Consider the following 18768-nt stretch of genomic DNA (forward strand, 5'->3'; position numbering starts at 1 on the left):
GGGTACATGACCGTACCGGCACTGGGCAGGCCACAGAGATGCTCAGAAATATTATTTATCATGGGGACATCGCAAATGCACACATGCAAAAAAATCGTAAGATCTGTGCTTTTATTAAACTTCTCAGCTGGACGTGCTCTCCACTGGCCCCTCATAAACGTGGCTGGGGACGCAGGCTGGCACATCCTGGTTTCTTCTTCGCTGAGCTGCCTGACGTTGTTCACAGGTACAGGCACTGGTGCAGCCACGAGGAGACGTGCCCCACGACAGCCTGGAGCTGAGGGGCGCGTGGCAGCTGCCAGCCCAGCTGCCCGCCCCACAGCTGCCCTTCCAAAGCGTTTATTAAGAGCTCCCAGACCCAGAGGACAGTGCGCGGGATTACGTGCTGGGGAGAAAATCCATTTGATATTTTAAATCTATATTGCACAACTGTTGAATTTGAAAACAAAAATCCACAGGGAAGTGGAACGGTGGCTTCCAGCCAATGAGTGTATGTACCAGTTTTACTGTTTCTGCCACATGCAATCCTGCTAAAACTTATAAACAGACATTCCCTAAGAGCCCTGACAAGCTCAGTCCCCAATCAAACCCAGGGGGGCCTTACAGGCTCCCCACAGTCCTTAAGAGACAGCTGCACACAGTAGGCCATCAGGAACTGCTAGCTAGCTTCCAAACTTACTTCCCCTTCACTGTACCACTCGGCGAATATAACAAGTGCATAAAATGGCCCCGCACAGGGTACGGAGTGGCGTGCAGACAGGCGGGGGTGGGGGGCGGCGGAAGTAAATCAGGGTCTTTAACATCAGCATCACCCTCACAAGTCAGTTACAGGCTGTGCAGACTGGCAGGAAACACACACACACACACACACACACACACACACACACAAAATACACAAGTAAAGCAAAGGAAGAGAGGCTACTAAGATGAAACAAAAAGTAGAAAGTAGTCCAAGGGTATAGTGGGAAGATAAAAACTAAATTGGGTCTCTGGTCCCGACTCCAAATTTGCTGGTGAAACAGTGTGATGTTCTCAGGTTGGGCCATATGCTCACCGAAGCCCAATTAACATGATACCCAGGTGGCTTCAGAGCCGGGCCTCGATTTGGGGGTGCGCTGAGGGTCATGGGGTACGGGCTAAAATAGCAAAGGGGGTCACAAGAGGGCACATTCTTTTCTCCTCTTTCTCACTGTCTTTGTCCTTAATATTTTCAGATTTATCCGATGTAATTCTCTAAGTTAAATATTCTTCCATGGCAAGGACCTTGTCTGCCAATCTCTCCATCCTTCCAGCTCCAGCAGAGCACAAAACAGGGTAGCCGCTCAATCAACATATTCTTAACCGGGTTCTTTTTCCACCCCTAAACAGAACCTTTACAAACAGTAAAATGGAAACCTCCCTCTCTCTCTCTCTCTCTCTCTCTCTCTCTCTCTCCCTCTCTCGGCTCTAACTTGTAGCGTACACAAAGATCATAAAAATCATATTGCGTCAACGTATATACTCAATAAACAAAATCCGTGTCTTGTTTTTAGCCCAAGACGACCGCACAAATTCAGCTCCATATTGTTAAGTGTTAGACGTGCAAATAGAAACTTACAGGCAAACTGGAGTTTCGCTTCCCTGCTGACAATGGTCCCCAGCGAATTTGCAGCGAAACACTGGTAACTTCCCGTGTCCCAGTCCCTGTTGGGGTTCATCACCACCAGGTTCCCTCCACTCAATTTGTAACGATAGTCCAGGCTTGGATTAATATCACTTCCATTCAGCTGCCATCTGTAAAAAATGTCAAGTTTGCCCCTTTTAGTATATTTGTAAAACAAACAAACAAACAGAAAACCTACATTATAAAATCCACTTTAAACATCATCTCACGTATAAATAAATGAAAGGTAATGAATATATTATTCAGTCATTGCATAACTGAAGCTCGGATATGCCCCAGTCCTTCGTCAGGTTGAAGAGCAGTAGAAACTACAATGGGGCAGCATCTACAAGTTCACGTTTCTCCACGCTTTTCTGAAGCGGTGAGAACGATCAGGCTGTTCGCTCGGGGACATGAGGCTGGGTCCGTACAGGCAAAGACAAGTGGAAAGTAAGGTAATTATCTCAGCCACTCGGGCCTTTCTCACGCTGCCAGCTGGGGGAAAAGTGCACATTTCTGTGATTTATCCAGACTGACTGAGCACATTTAATAAGTTAATTGGGTAAGCGCTCAGCGATCCATTTCCATTTGTCCGGGTAAATACCTGTCCCCAAGGCATTCTCCGCGGCTCTGCGCCATCACAGTGCTATTGACTCGGGGGACACGGTGGCAAAGGCCCCCAATGCCACCCACAGGGTCGGGAACAGAAAAGGCAGTAACCCCGGGGCCATATTTATCAATGGGAAGCCGAAAGGAAAAAAAAAAGCAGCTGGCTTTTAGACAAAGAGTTTTTCAACAGGGAAAGCAGCAGTTTTGAAACAGTAAGCCTGCCTCGCACACCTGGGGGGTTTCACCTTTAAGACTCATTCGTGTCTGACCGTCTCCAGGCCACTCCCACGGTAAAAACGGAGCCTTCCACCCCTGAGAAGATGTAATTCTTCTAATAAAATGACACCGCTACGTGTTCTATAAAGTTTACAACCATCGTCTCCATTGCTCTTTCTAATAATTTTGGGAAAGCAGGAGATATGAAGCCCATTTTACAGTCGAAGATTGAAAAAAAAGAGCTAGTGAGATGGCAACAGTCCCATAAATGTCAACTGTCTGGAGCAGAAGCAGTGCCCATTCACTCCAGCCCAGAGTTCTCTGCCGTGGGCCGCCTAAAACTGCTGCATTAATATATGAAATATTTAACCTGGGCATATTACATGCCATGAAAGCACAGGAAGGGTTAGAATGTGGACATTGTCACGTTTCAGGGACTGTGCAGACTCTTAAAAAGGAATATTATACAGCTCCGAAAATTGTATGAACTTACATAAACACGAAAAAGTCGCACACACTGCGACTAATAAGAATCCAAAATACATTATGCAGTTTCATACAGTTTACATCAAGTTTTAAAACACAGCAAGTCATAGTAGGACTGTTCTAGACATTTTTTAAATGTATTAAAAAGATAAACCTCAACTTAAGATATTTTCATGCTCTCATGGAGAGAGTGTGGGATGTGATTAGGGGACAAACACTGGGAAATTTAGCTTTTTGGGGTTTTTTTCCTTAAACTGAGCAGCGGTTACAGGAACCTTCGTCATTACACTTGATGGTATGCCTATATCATTTTCTACATCTGAAATAGCGCACCATGAAATTTTAATGATGGTGACTTCAGGAAATGAATAAATTCATAAGTTTAGTCCCTATTGCTCAAAGAAATCTTTCATCATTTTGCTCCTTTTTGAAACCAAGACTTTCTTGATTTTTCTTTCTTTGTTCACACACAAATCTCGTCCGCCTAAAGCACTATTTCTCCTGAGACCACAATGAAATTAAGGGCAGCAACTGGGGGCTCCGGGTCTTTTCTCTCGAGCTTAAGAAAAACAAAATTACAAAGAAACAGAGCTGTAACCTTTCTCGTTCGTGGCAGATCCCGCTGCCGGGTTTTGTTTTGCTCTGTTTATAGTGTAACAGGCTTATGATCCTTCCCGGGGCAAGTCTGTACTCGCAGGAGCACTTTGGGTCGCTTCCTTCTATTCTGATGTTAATTCTGCCTGTAGGGTTTGGAAGTGGAACCACAGCACATATTAACCTTCTCGCATCTTATTCCCCCCCAAATCCTAGAACTATAGAAACTCAAAAAGAAATGCAATAAAGGACACTGATGCACCCACATCCTATCTAAGCACTCTGTCCTCACGACGTGCAGGGTGGCCTGAGGCAGGCACCACCACCTCGCGACCGGCGTCCGGGAGTCTGGTGGGCCCGCAGACCCTCGGGCCCCCTCCTGGACCTGCCGAGGCAGAACGGGTGCGTTAACGAGCGCTCCGAGCCTGTAGCAGGAAGGACACCCCAGCTGGAGAAGGGCTGGTCTGCGCCGTGCCCCACGAGCCGGTCGGAACGCGCTCAGTGTGGCCTAGTTCATGCTCAACACCTATCATCAGAAGCCCTGCCTCCCTCCCCCGCTTTCTTGAGACAAATATGCCTCGAGAACCTGCGTGCCGGGCCATTTTGTAGTTTCTGTGGATGTGGTGAGCCAGGGCCCTGCCTTCAGAGCTTCCTGTCTGTGGAGACGTTTCCCTGGTTCCTGCCCCCACCGCCATCTGGTCCCCAGGTCCCAGCCGCTCCTGTCACGTCACAGCCCACGGAACGCAAGTGGGATTCAGAACCAAGTGCTCCCTGGTTTATGGGGAACTGACCCGTCATCAGCCGTGTGATCATGAGTGAATGACTGGTCCCCCGAAAGGCCACTGTTCTCCCGGGATTGCTCCGTACATTTAAGTAGACAGCGGACGCCACACTCTTAGCTCCCAGGAGCCATCCTGCAAGCCACTGGGGGGGCACCTGTCAAAGTGGGGGAGGCGCCCTCGCGGGCTGCCAGCCTGTCTGCCCACTTCACCCGTCCCCACCCCACCCCCCTCAGCGCATGTGGTGACGCGCGACCTGCTCCATCCCGCGCTTCTGGACACGTGGAAGGAGCTGTCCTCCACGTGTGGCTTGTCCGCCTTGTACCTAAGAATTCAGCAGAACGTGGGAAGACACGTGCCGCGCTTGACCTTCAGAGAACAAATCTGGGGGCGGATCACAAGTGGGCGGGTGGAATTTTTGACCTGTAGATCGTGTGTCAGTTACTGAGCGATTTAATGTTTGCAGTGGCGAAAATTCCCCTGAACTCCAATCAGGAAAAATGCAGTGAATTCAGTTTTGAATGGAGTATTCTCATGACAAAGGGCACCGTGTTTCCGTGACCTGCAAGGTTCAGTCTGTGTGGGGAAAACAGATCTCAGCTCTGCAGCTAGGAGGTTCACGGCCTGACGAAACACGCCGGATGCTCTGTTGGAAACCCGTGTTTCTGTGTGGAGCTGATCAATAACAAAGAAATAGCGGTTTTGTGGACAATTGTAAAGCCAAATAAAATGCTTTTCCTGCCTGTTTAATAGCTGGAAAGATATAGGAGCTCATACAGCAGGTGGGAAAACACTTTATTTCAGTAATTGTCTCAGATCTAAAAGCCATCGCCCCAAAGTTTTGACTAAAGAACCAAAATAGAGAAGATTTGATCCACTCACATAAATGGTTCTTCCTTTCCCTCAGTCTTCATCTTACAGACAGGCTCCCTAGATGACTTCACTACTGAAAAGGCAAAACGGCTCTTTGAAATGCGTTCCTCCTGTACCAAAAGCAGGGGGGCATTTCTTTTAGAAAACTCTCCCGAGCTGTGGTACACTTGAAATTCCTTGAATAACGTTAATTTTCTTTTAACAAAGCAATATAATTAGTTCTGTCCTTCCTAATACAATTCATCATCAATGAACTCGTCCCCGGGTGACACAAAATTTCTCAATATCTCAGTAAATATTGTTTTGCCTTTTGCAGAACATATGTGAATTCAAAAGGGTTGTCTTTGTTTAAACTCTGAAATGGATAAGCCATTTCTGGGCCTGGGCTTCCAAATGTTATTGTATCCTGAGAAAATAGTGTATTAAAGTTCCTAACGCAACCTACTCACATTCAGGTCTGATTCGTAAATATTTCTGATATTTCGTCTTAGAAGCAATAGTCAGGAAAACTGATGGAACACTCGTAGTCCTTTCACCAGGTCCATGTCCCATAAATAATCTACAAATCAGGCTCATTTTTCTACAGTAAATTACTATCCAACATGGAAGTGCCCCCTGAATGATGGCTGCAGAGTCACCGCTGAGGGCGTGGCCGTGGCGAGTGCTCAGAGGCGCCCTGATATGTGATCTGATGGTGCCCTCTGAGCTCTGTCACCACCTCCTCATCGCTGTCCCTACCGGGGCCACCCACACGGTGAACAAATCTCCAGGCAAGGGAGCTGATGCATGACTCCTGCCTTTACTAGTTACTACGGATTCGCCGCACTGCTTTAGTGGGACACAGGGAACCTCTCCCCCAAACCACACGAGGACAGAGTCACAGCGCCAGCCATGACCAGCAGTCTCCTTGTCTGTGTCACTTCGGGTGCCAAGCCCTAGGTCTCAAGGTTACAGAATGTCACTCTTTGACACTGAAAGTAACAAAACTGAAGATAAACTGAGTGACTTCTGGTAGTTTGAAAATGATCCCAGGATATAATGGACCCCATAGCAGATTGTGTAAAGTTACTGCCCCCCAGGGTGTCTGCGCTATTACACAAAATATGTCAGAAAATGGAAATAAAAAGAATAGTCTAGAGAAAGAGAAGTGTTACCTTAGATTTCAACATAAAACAAAGCAGAAAGAACAAAACAATGTACTAAAATTGTGCGGGGATGGGACTGGCTTTGGGAGATATGCAGACGCTTTAAATCAACAGGCAATGCTTTATTTGGGCTTGACAGGAGAATGAGTAATTTAATCACAGAAGCAATTTGTGGTTTTAGATGCGGCTTCGAGTTAATAAGCAAATGCATTTGTGTTGAGATGCAATGTTTGTTAATATGTTTACTGAAGTGATGAGAATAATTGCAGCCTTTGAAAGAATGAATGTCTGAATTTGCATATTCAGTACTTTCCCCCAAAATAACTAGTTAGGCTTGAGCAATAATTGCTGAAGATATAAATGAGTTAAGTCGTGATGCTGTGTTTTTAAAAACTGAATTTTTAGATTGTCCTTTATGACTTAGATTCCCATTTCTCATTCACCGATGCATTTTAAACATATATTTTTAAGACACACACAGAGATTGGAGCTTCGCTGGAATTAGAGACGACTGCTCAGTTCAGTAATTGCAGCCCCATTCACATTGATCAGATTGCCTTAAAACTGTTCTGGGAAAATCCCAAAACATTAATCCGAAAAAATGTATGCACCCCTATGTTCATTGCGGCGCTATTCACAATAGCTAAGACTTGGAAACAACCGAAATGCCCATCGGTAGACGACTGGATTAAGAAACTTTGGTACATCTACACAATGGAGTATTATTCAGCTATAAAGAAGAAGGAAATAGTACCCTTTGCAACAATATGGATGGAACTAGAGAACATTATGCTAAGTGAAATAAGTCAGTCAGAGAAAGACAAATATCATATGATCTCACTTATACGTGGATTCTAAGGAACTGAATGGATGGGAGAAGTGGATGGAGATAGTCTCAGAGACACAGAGGAAGAACTGAGGGTTGCTAGTTGGGAGGGGGTGGGGATGAAGGAGAAGGGGAAGGGATGAGACAATACAATTGGGTAATTGTAATATGGCCGCAGGGATAGAAAAAGACAGTCCGAGGAATACAATCAATAATGTTGTAAGTATTTCTTAGGGGGCCAGATGGACCCATGTCCTGTTGGGGAGTCCACTTCATAGTCCGTGTAGAGGCCTGACCACCTCACTGTATTTCTGAAACTGATGTTGAATAATACTGTATGTCAACTATAATTATATATATACATATAACCTCGGGACATGGAGTAGAGTGCGGGAACGGATTCAATGGAATTGTAATAGACAAGCATGATATCGGGGGTGGGAGGGCAATACATGGGGGGAGGGGGGTTGTTACTGTGTGAGGGTGAGAAGGATAACTATTGCATTGTTCTGTACACCTGAAACTAACAATAAAAAAAAACAAAACTGTTCTGAGGAGGACGGCAGAGATGCTCGCCGTCCCTGCAAGCACTCAGCTCTCCCTGGTAGCAGGTCCGTCCTTGTCCTTTGAAGAGGCTGAACCTCATGGGGCTGCTCAGAACACTCCCTCAGGCCCCACGACACCCAGGGGGTCATGTTTCCTCCTCAGCCCCTCACAGAAGGGGGAGAAAACACAACGAAAGGAAGTATTTCTTCTCCTGCCATCTTAACCGCTAAGATCTAACCTCTCCGTTTCTCCCGGGTGCGGAGTGAGGACAGTGCAGCTGTGTTTTCATGTTCTCCTGACACCCTTGGGGTCCTTGGTGACACTGGCAGGGATGCTGCCCTTTTGTGCAGATGGTGTTGTGGGGAGGACATGAGTCAGTCCGAGACTCGCAGCCATCTGTCACCTCATGTCGAGCTGTGTCACAAGGGAGCCAACACAGAGGGGCCGGCGCAGCCATGAGCACATCCTGCAGAACAAGCTGGGGTGGCCTGTGACCTGGGCCCCGCACGGCTGCCCCGACCCTGCGACGGGGTCCAATCCCAAGCGCCTCCGTTTGGTTTCCTCCCTGTTAACGCCCATGATTCGTCACTTCGCCAGCTGACCACTGACGACCTGCGTGGCGTCTGGGATGTGGGACGCGGGTCGCACTGTGGTCACCTGTGAGATGGGCCCTACACTCTGAGAAGCTTCACAACACAGGAAGGTAGGGTGGGATGGACGGATGCTGGGCCTGGAGCCGGTGCTGAGGGTCCTCACGGGGCCCGGGGACAGACGGGGTCGACGCCTGCTGACTGGCCTTGGACTGCAGGCTGGCTGCACCTGCTGAGGTTTCAGTCACTCCCGCCACAGGGCACGGCGCGGCTCTGAGTGGCTCCCCGGGGTGTGGGGACACAGCTCATGAGCTGTACACTCAGGGTGCTGCACGGAGCTGGGCCTGGGAACCAGGTGGACGATACCTCCTCAGGGCCCTGAGATATCGGAGGACAGTAACGCAATGCCTGACATGGCGGCCAGATGCATGGGGGACAGATTACGTAGAGTCAAAGTCACGCTTAAAAAACGTCATACTGCACAGAACACAAGGTACATTACTCATAGTAGATACGTGTGCTGCACTCTGCTTACGCCGCCTGCATCTAGCGCAGAGGGCACACATGTGACACGGACAGCACGCATCTGTCATGCGCATCACAGCCAAACACAGAACCTGCGTGCCATGTGCAGTGCTACATGGGGGTGCAGACAGGAAGCAAACAGGTGCCTCCTGCATTTGCGCCCCAAGTCAACGGTGAGCAGTCATCCGTGTGTCACTGTATTTCCCTTTCTCTCTGCAGTGAATGCACTGAGTGGACGCCAGGAAATCAGTATATATATATATATATATATATATGGAGGTGACTCCATGTAGGGGACCACAAGCCAGAGGGGAGACTGCCCCAGGAGACCCGCGCTTAGCACAGCATTTAGTCCTGACACTCGCAGATCCGGGTGTCCTCACACTGCTTCTGACAGCAGCTCATTTGTCCTGGGAGCTGCAAGGAGGACTCCTGGCCACTTCCTCGTGAGGAGACAAAATGGAAAAGCATGAGCAGAAGCGACTGTGGGTTTGCGCTGGTCTGGCGCGCTGCTGCCCACAGAACTTTCTCGAAGGACAGACGCGTCCTCCTGCGCTCCCAACACAGCAGCTTTAGCCACAGGAAGGGCCCACTGTGGCTATTAATGTGACAGCCCTAGGTGTCCAGGGCCACGTCTGGCCACCAGCTGCCACACTGGACAGCACGGCCCCTGCGTCTGGAGCTGAAGTAAACGCTGAGCACAGCCCACAGGGCCACATCCAGCTTTGAGGCGTCTTCTCTTCACATCACATGTAAAAAAAGCAGAGTCAACGCCAGAAGTGGAGATTCCAAAGGGAGAGCACTCAGATTCCAACCATGTCTTGAGGAGCTTTTGGTAACTCTGGACCAAGTCCTGCTGGTGACAGTCGGCAGGGGCGGAGATGCGGCCACGACCCTGTGCCGGGCTGCGACTGAGCTGGCAGAGCGGGCGTTGTGTACCGTGTTGCATGCCGTCCGCACATGTGTCTGCATGCTGTCTGCATGTGTTGCTTGCTGTCTGCACATGTGTCTGCACGTGTCATGCAATGTGTCTGCAGGCAGGTCACCTCTGTACGTTAGCGACTCGCCTGCTCCCTATCAGCACCGCCCACTCTACCCATTTTAGCCCCAATATTGTTCCTTTAAAAGATAAATGGCATCAGGAGAAATGACCAGAGTTGGTCCTATTTCAGGTCTTTCAATGAGCAAATGGGGGGCGTTTGTGAGCCTACAGGAGGTCCAAGGAAACCCTTTCCGTTTAAGAAAACATCAGCACTTCCTCAGGCCACCCCCTTTCAGCATTGCCGGCAATTAGGAGACTGAACACTGATTAGCCTTTAAACAGAGGCTGTGGGGCTCCAGCGGGGAGATGCAAGAGAAAGACTAAAATCCCCAGTTCATCCCAAGACAAGTAATTTCCCGGGAGCGTTTCTGAACTTTTGGATTTCTAAGCGGGCCAATTAAGACTTCTTTTTGCCCAGGGGATACTGACAAAGGCAAATAAATGTCTCCTGTGGGGAGCTTGCCTCAGCCCACAGGGAAGGTCTGGGCTCCCCAAGCACCCTGTTTTATGAGGCTCTGAAACGATTCCGAGTCTCGGGAGCCTGCTTGGGTTCCATTACCTGCTGTGGTTTCACAGGACGCCCTCACTGCCCGCCTCGGCGACCATCTAGGGTCTGTGGGTCTGTCTCCCTGCCCGCTCGCGTGTAATAATAAATACTTACAAAAACCAATCCTTCCTCTTATTTCATGTAGGAAAATCCTCAATGATATCACATATTTATAATATTTATGGGTAACCATGAAATGATAGTAAACACATAACAATAAGCAAGCATATTTTCTTCTGGAACATTTAAACAATAACGTAGACTATTATCTGGACGAGCCGGGGGAACCAGGCCACAAGGAAGGCGGAGTCTGTGCCGGTCACGCCATCGTGCGAGCCCGACTGTTTTATGCCCGCTCCCTCCATCGGCACATTCGACGCAGGGGGCCGGAGGCACGGGGTCGCTGCTCGTTATGGGAAACGCTGATAATTTCATAGTAAAAAGAGGGTCCCTGGCTTTTTTACAGACTCAATTTCTAGGGACGCTAAACCTTCAATTTAAGTGAAATTTTATATTGGTTAGAAGTTTTAACGTAAGAAAATCTTCCCAGCTGTAATTAAAATGCTCCCTTTGGCTACAAACCAAGCATTTTAAACGCTACCTAGCATGTTAAATGTCTTCATTTATCAGACTTAAAACTGATTAATCAGTTTAAGTCACATCTCCTAGCGTCAGTTATGGATTTTGTTTAAATTTCAACGTATCACACCCCAGGCCATGTAACAAAACATACGAAGCACTGTGCAAATGGAAGCTTTTTCATAAACTTTGTTTTATCCATGATCATAGGTATGTTTAAACACTTACTTTCTGGCATTACAATAAAGACCTGATACACAAAGAAATAATGACAGCAAGTGGCTATGTCTGGGTTTCTGAACTCAATACGTGCTGTTTGCTAAAATTTCACAAACATGACTAATCTACTCATTTAGAAATATACTCCTGTACGACTAAATCTTGTATCTTGACAATTTTTCAGCTGAACACATTCATCATCAAATTATTCAGAAGGTAAATGCCAGGAAATATAACTCAACTGAGAACAGAAAAACAGCGCACACACGAGTCGGTCATTCGTCGGATTCTCTCTCATATTTACGGTCAAATCTGAAAGGATCATCTTCCACTCCAGAAAGGAACAAATGGCTGCATTTTAAAAAGTGTTAGAATCTCCTACAAAAATGCTGGAAAAAAGGAATTCCAGGAAAATGTTTTGTGAAGTTGGTATGTTGACTTTTCCCCCAAAAAAGAAGATATTTCCAGGTGTTGCATGTGCTTCAGTCTGATCAATTAAACTAGATCATAAAATACAGCTTCTTGCATTTTAATCATATGTTACACTTTTCACATTTTTATATAGAGAGGAAGAGGCAAAGAGAAACTTCATCCTCTCTGCCAGTCCTGGCCGGTAACCCGGAATCGTGCTGCATAAAGTACACTGTAGGTGCCCAACACACAGGTTACTGAATATTGTCGCGAGAGACGGAGCTTGACTTGTTCCAGATGCAAAACGCAAAGCTCGACCTGCTCACCCAGCGCAGACCCAACTCAGCCGAGTAACGGCGGTCGGTTGGCTCTGCTGTTTACCGGGTTAAAACAACAGCAGGGGTCCGAGAATCCACACTGCTCCTCGAAACATTTAGAATTGCATTAATACAGGCTGAAGTCCGCTTGCTCTGCGGGTTACAGAAAGGTTTCGCCCAACAAACTAATATTGTAAACAGTTTTCAAGACAAATGCTCACAGCACTCAAAGAACACGGGCTCCAGGAGCCCCCAGCGCGTCCTGTAATAGCAGCCACTCCTACAAAAGCAGCAGTGCTCCTTACAAATAATTCATTCTCCATTAAAGTGGGTCCCCTAAGCACCCCAAGAGTAAACATGTTAGTCCTGTGTTATTTAATAAAGTAAATACCCACCCATCCAGCAATCCACCATCATCCCCAAAATGTGCATATATACTTTTATCTTACAATGACAGTTCAGATTTTTATTCTTCTTTTCCTTAGAACTTTCTGTGATGTTTGAAGGTTTTCTGTGACTAGGTATTATTCATGTAATCTGAGAAATATGTACTTTCATGGAAAAAAATGTAATAATAAACATATTTTTTCTTCAAAAATAAGTAAAATGACTTCAGTAAGAATGTATTTTATTCTTCTATACTTAATGAACCTTCAAACACAACCCAGTGAAATGGCAAAGCAAGGATAAATGCCAAAGCATCTTTTTTGTAAAATTATGATTTCTAAATACCTTTAGAACACATTTAATTTCATTTCCCACAGCGGATGTGTTCCCAAGGACTGCATGCAAATCCAGTATATGCATTAAATTGCACTATAAATTAAAAAAAAAAGACAGTGTGGATTTAAGAGATTCTACAACGTTTTCCTTCAGTGAAGAGGTCCTACTGTAAACTGGATTAAGTCTACACGGCCGGGGCCCAAACTGTTGAAAGCAGCGTATGTACAATCACAGCGTCATGCATTGTTTCTTCCCAGAGGCATAAAGGTACTGAGCACAAAACAAATTCACAATTGCCACATCACGTTTTCTCCATCTGAATTTTCAAACTTCCCACTGTACCTGTAATGAGGTGAAGGGTTGCCTCTTGCTTCGCAATTTAAAGTTACTTTTTTATCCTGGGAACCCACGGGGATAACGCTGTCACTGGGCTCTCTGATAAACACGGGGCCTTGTAAGAGCAGCTCACCTGTAGGGCGGAAACACCCAAAATCACCATGTGAGTAAACGGTACATATAATACAAAGTGTGTTCCAGAATTAAAGAAGAAACAAAAGCCAGCAACTCCTGTCCACTCTTTAAAAACAAAGCTTCGATAAGACAAGTGCCCATCTGACCCGCTACAAAATTTTCACATTATTGATTATATTCGCCAAACTGTCTTTCATATCCCCGTGGCAATATTGTGCCTAGTAATGTGTACTTTCTAATCCCTTCCCCTTCCCCCCATCCCCACCCCCTTCCCATCTAGCAGCCCTCAGTTTTTTCCTTATATCTCTGAGTTTACTTCTGTTTAGTTTGCTGGTTTATTTTGTTCTTTAGATTCTACACATAAGTGAGATCATATGGTATCTGTTTTTCTCCGTCTGACTTATTTCACTTAGCATAATGTTCTCTAGGTCCATCCATATTGTTGTGCTATAGATACACCTGAAGCTGAAGCTGAATAATACTGAATGTCAACTGTAAATACACACACACACACACACACACACACACATTTTCACGAGAAATGGGTACAGCATAGGGAACAGTGTCAGTGGAATTGTAGCAGCTCTATATGATGTCAGAGGGGTAGTAGGTTGGGGGAGGGGGGTTATCACTTTGTGAGGGGTGTAAATGTCTATTAATTTGTTTTGTACACCTGAAACCAATAATAACTAAATAAATAAAATAAAAAATACACTAGGGAAACCCATTCAGCTTTCTAATAAAAAAAAGGTTTGCCGGCACCTGCCCTCAGGAGCCCTCCGGGTAAGAAGGTGAGAGGCCTCACAGGTTCTCTGCGATGACTCAAAGGCTGCCTACCCCTTCATGGGTGAGTGACCTGCGACAGGAAGCCTGTCCTGTCATCGGCCCCTTTGCAAAACCACAGTGGATCCAAAACCAATCGCACACCTCTGACCACCATGCTCTGATAATAAAAGATTATTCTATGAAAAACAAACAAACCAACAATCGCATCCCTCAGCATTACCTTGGGCACCAAACCTGCCATGCACAATGCTATTCTGCCATTTTGAACTAAAAATTCCTAATTGGTGGAATTTCCATTTTATAACTAGCAAATTAAAGAGAAGGATGTAGCACTGAACACGTGTCCTTTCATAAGTGTTTGCACGTTCAAGGGAACTTGAACGTTCTGAGAATCCATACACACACACACACACACACACACACTCACCATCTCTGTGCAGGGTGAATTCAAAAAGGAACCAGATGATCTCATCACAAGCGCTTATGCCACTGGGGCTGCATTGTCACTGTCAGCGCATTTCCGATAACAAACAAATGCACAGGAAAACAAAACAAAACAAGGAAAAGGAAAAGCCCATACCCGACTCAGCCAAAGTGGAGAAGAGTTCCTGCGAAGCAGAGGCCGAACCAACAGTCAGACAAAGAGCCATGACGAGTGAGGCAAAGAAAAGGCGATCAGAGAGCGCCCCAACAGGCCCCTGAGCCGTTAATGGCTCGTTTGGCCATTTCAAGTAGTGAGAGCGCTAGCAAAAGGATTTACTGTAACAACGAGAGTAATACGCAACAGGGCACCGCGCTGATGAGGGGAGCAGGCGCCACCCTGCGTGGGCCCCAGCGTGGCATCTCTGTCCAGTCCTCACGATGCCCGTGGCCTCCCAGTGCCCAGAGCGGGAGGCTGCTGGCCCAGCAGGAGCCAGCGGAGGTGGTCGGGTGACAGCGTCAGGAAGACGCCCTCTCGCCATCTGACGGCAGGGGCCGTGCAGTGACACCCTGTCCCCCGCCTTCGCCCAGGCTTCTGGGCGGCGACCCACGCTGCGCCTGACAGGAAAGCCTTGTGCAGGCCGGGCCGGCCACGCCGGCAGGACACAGGTGGGAGATCCGAGTCGTGGGGTCTGAGTGAACAGCAGACCGAGTTCCGCCACGCGTGCCATCGGCCCACACAGCGAAGCCTCCGGACACTGGGGCTTGGTGAGCGCCGCTGGTTTGCCGTGTCCCTTCTGCACTGTCACCCATCGAAACTGGGGCGCGACACTGAGGGTAACAGCTCAGCCTGGGGACCCTCTCCCACGCTGCTCTCTGTGTCTGTTCCTTTAGCTGATTTTAGTATGGACCCCACACCTATAATAAACCATAATCACCAGTATAACAACACCAGGGAGTCCTGTCCATTTTTTTAGAAAATCACCCAGCCCAGGAGGTGAAGTGGGGCAGCCCGGCCGCTGGGCCCTTTCTCGGCAGCGTCCCGTGCACCAGCCCTGACTCCGCCAGCCTGCGTTAGGACACCCGCTTGTACGCCCCTCGGCCCCCGGTCTTTCTTCACCTAGAAGGGGAAACACCACAAGAAAAGATCTCACTTCTTCTTGATGGAAGTGGACAACCTCCAGAAGAGACGGATTTGGAAGTAGCTTCCAGCACTCGTGGTCAAAAAGCACGATGCTGTCGTGCTTGATTTTCCCTTCAATAAAATAAAAACAAAACCAACAGCCTGTCCCATTAGCTGAATTCACTGACTTAGAAGGTTAACATTATCCCCGAGGTCTGTTTGTGGATGGCCAGGAGGCGGCTCCTCCACAGGGTTCACCTAGTGCGATGGCGTCCGGTTTCCTGCGGGTGACCATACACCCTATTCATTTCCGAGATGCCATCACCTCACCTTTCTGACAAACTCTGGTGTATGCAGAGCTTGGAAGCAACGCCGATAGCGTGATGGTAAAATTTGGAAATAACACATAAGCTGGGGAGGGAACCGACGAAGGGAAATTAGGTCAAACGCGAAGAGTAAATTCAATGAAAAAAACACAAAAGGTGGGTTTTTAAAATGCCCACAAGTGACCGTAATGAAAACCCAAAGTCCATTCCATCACCACCTAACGAAGGTCAAAGATCACTATTAATTCCAGACGGAGGCGTCAAATAACTAGAAGCACTTTCCGGAGGCTCTTTAGAAAAAACGACAATACATGCGATTTGCTGCCTGCACTGACCAGCCAGGCGCCGTCCTGAGCCATCACAGGCCGCTCCCTTGTCCCCAGGCTGCCTCTCATCCCTGCTCGCAGGGTCCAGTTACACCACCCGCGCGCCGGCCTCTCAGACACTCGGAGCCTGTGCTCACCCCTTGTCACACTCTTGTCCTTTCCATGCTCTGGTTCTTTTTGTCATTCAGAACTCGGCATCTGTGCGACTGCCGGTCCCACCACTGCAGTCATCAGTTGCCCCTCACGTCCACGAGTCACAGACCCAGCACAGCACCCCTCACTGTCCAAAACGCCACGCTTATAACACGTTTATATACGAAGTCTGACCATTAAGTTTGCAAACTTGTTGCAATGATGTTGCTAACGTTTTTTGATATCAGAGGGATTATTCATTATTAATTTGCACCAACTTGGCAGTTAACCAAGTTTACTATTTGGAAGTGCTGAAAAGGCTGCGTGAAAAAGTTAGACGACCTGAAGTTTTCACCAAACAATTCATGGCTCTTGCATCACGACAATGCACCAGCTCACACGGCACTGTCTGTGAGGGAGTTTTAGCCAGTAAACAAATAACTGTATTGGAACACCCTCCCTACTCACCTGATCTGGCCCCCAGTGACTTCTTTCTTTACCCAAAGATAAAGGAAATATTGAAAGGAAGACATTTTAATGACATTTAAGACATCAAGGGTAATATGACGACAGCTCTGAAGGCCATTCCAGAAAAACAGTTCCAAAATTGCTTTGAAGGGTGGACTAGGCGCTGGGGTGGGTGCATAGCTTCCCAAGGGGAGTACTTCAAAGGGGACCGTAGTGATATTCAGCAGTGAGGTGTGTAGCGCATTTTCTAGGATGAGTTCGAGAACTTAACTGTCCGACCTCATATGCGTTTACGTGTTTGTATCTTGTTCCTCACTGGGTCCCCAGGTCCTAGAACACACATCCTAGTGTCTGTCTGTTGAATGAGTAAGACGAATGGAGGCATTCTCACAGCTGCTGAGTGACAACACTGAGATTTTCAGCCAGAGCCCCTGCCCTCACCTTGAACACCTTGAGCCACCCACGCCCCAGGCAGAAATGATGATGCACAGAGAGGTTAAATGACCCAACGTGCTAACACAGCTTTTTGGTGAAACCTGGCTCGGACCCAGTGCTCACATTCTTGGTTTGTTTCCATTTGCCTTGAACCCACTATTCTAAATATGGCCACAAGCGAAAATTACCATCAACTTGCTCCTCACCTTCCGGATTCCCGGCTGGCAACCAGTGAAGCCCACGCCCACCACCGCTGACATCTGAGGGTCCTGAAGGCTGTCAGACCCTCTGCAGCCATTCGAGAGCCTTCCACTTAGAACGCACGTGCAGATCAGCCGTTGAAGGCGACAGTCAGCCCAGGCTTCACACTCAGAAGAGACAGAGCCACTGGGTTGGGCTTCACCGGAGCAGGTTCTGCGAGCAGATGCTGGGCATGGCGCTCTGCTCTGCGGCTGGCAAGACAGGCGTAGAGGGACAGGTTCTGAGGTCTCTGTAACCTAAAGGGAATAACATGACACTGTCTTCCAAACTGAGCTGGGCTCCTCGGAGGGACGATCCGCAGATACCTTAAGCGCCGGACATCGGTGGGGCTGAGGACAGGCCCGCTGCCACCCACATGGACACAATGTAACACGAAGCTGAGCCTCACTTTCCCTGACGGGGTTTTGGATACAAGAGCCTGGCTCCAAAGCTCCGTTTGAAGTTTGCAAACAACAATCAGGGGCACGGATGCGACCGGGCAGAGCTGAGGAGCCCAGCAAGCCCAGGCGCCGTTTTCCCCAAACACGCACGGGCTGTAAGGGGTGACAGGGCTTCACGAGCTCCCGGGGAAGCCCCCGAGAGGTCAACAGGCCGGCCAATCCGGACGGTCGCCCTCCACACAACGTCCTGGCAGGGTGACAGAGAGGGACAGAAAAGGGCCCCAGGCAGTCGCGTCCCTGTTATAAAGGAACGGAAATTCCCAGAAGGCAAGGAAGCAGCTCTGAGGTCTCTACACAAGAGGAAAGCACGTCCCATCTCCCGGATGGCTCCGTCAGGTCCATGTGAAAGGAAACAGGGCCATGCAGCGCCCGCCAGGAAACGTCACCGGTTTCCACATCTGGAGACGCTGGCGGGCAGTGAGGTCAAGAGGAGCTGGATAAGGGCACACACCTGGGGCGGGGGTGACAGTCAGCACGCAGGGACCGTCCGAAGCGGCGAGCGGCGGCAAAGTTGCTCGAGGGACAGCTCACTGGGGATTTGCTCCGTCTTTACTTCAGCCTTGTCCAGACACAGCGATGGAGAAACTCCTGGGAAGCCACACTCAGCAAGCAGGGGTGCAAACTGGGGGCTGCGTATCCAACAGGCACCGGGAATAAACGTCCTCCCTGCACTGGCAGGGTGACACGTTTTTACCAAGAACTGCATTTTTCCTGCCTAAAAAAGTGCAAAGATGCCGCACCCATACACATACAGGGACCCCGTGGTCACCCTTCAGGGCAAACATCTGGACGTTAGCACGTTGGTAAACTAGCCACAGATTTTGATGGAAGTTTCGGTTGATTTGTGTTCCGTTTGAGCCACGCTCCAGTAGAAGTAGAGGACCTGGGTGTGCTCTGAGGGGGCCAGTAAT

At 48.2% G+C, this 18768-nt stretch overlaps 1 protein-coding gene across 1 annotated transcript in view; it reads right to left on the bottom strand.

The window, feature by feature from the left end:
• The window catches only part of LOC109389722 (uncharacterized), a 108285-nt gene that overhangs the window by 12688 nt on the left and 76829 nt on the right, over nt 1–18768 (bottom strand). The window contains exons 6-7 of the mRNA XM_019655506.1: nt 1598–1773; nt 216–385 (exon numbers count right to left, since the gene is read on the bottom strand). Of these exons, the coding sequence (XP_019511051.1) occupies nt 216–385; nt 1598–1773 (346 nt within the window). The remainder of the gene's footprint in view (nt 1–215; nt 386–1597; nt 1774–18768) is intronic.

The sequence above is a fragment of the Hipposideros armiger genome, unplaced genomic scaffold (assembly GCF_001890085.2).
Source record: "Hipposideros armiger isolate ML-2016 unplaced genomic scaffold, ASM189008v1 scaffold_241, whole genome shotgun sequence".
Lineage (NCBI taxonomy): Eukaryota > Metazoa > Chordata > Mammalia > Chiroptera > Hipposideridae > Hipposideros > Hipposideros armiger.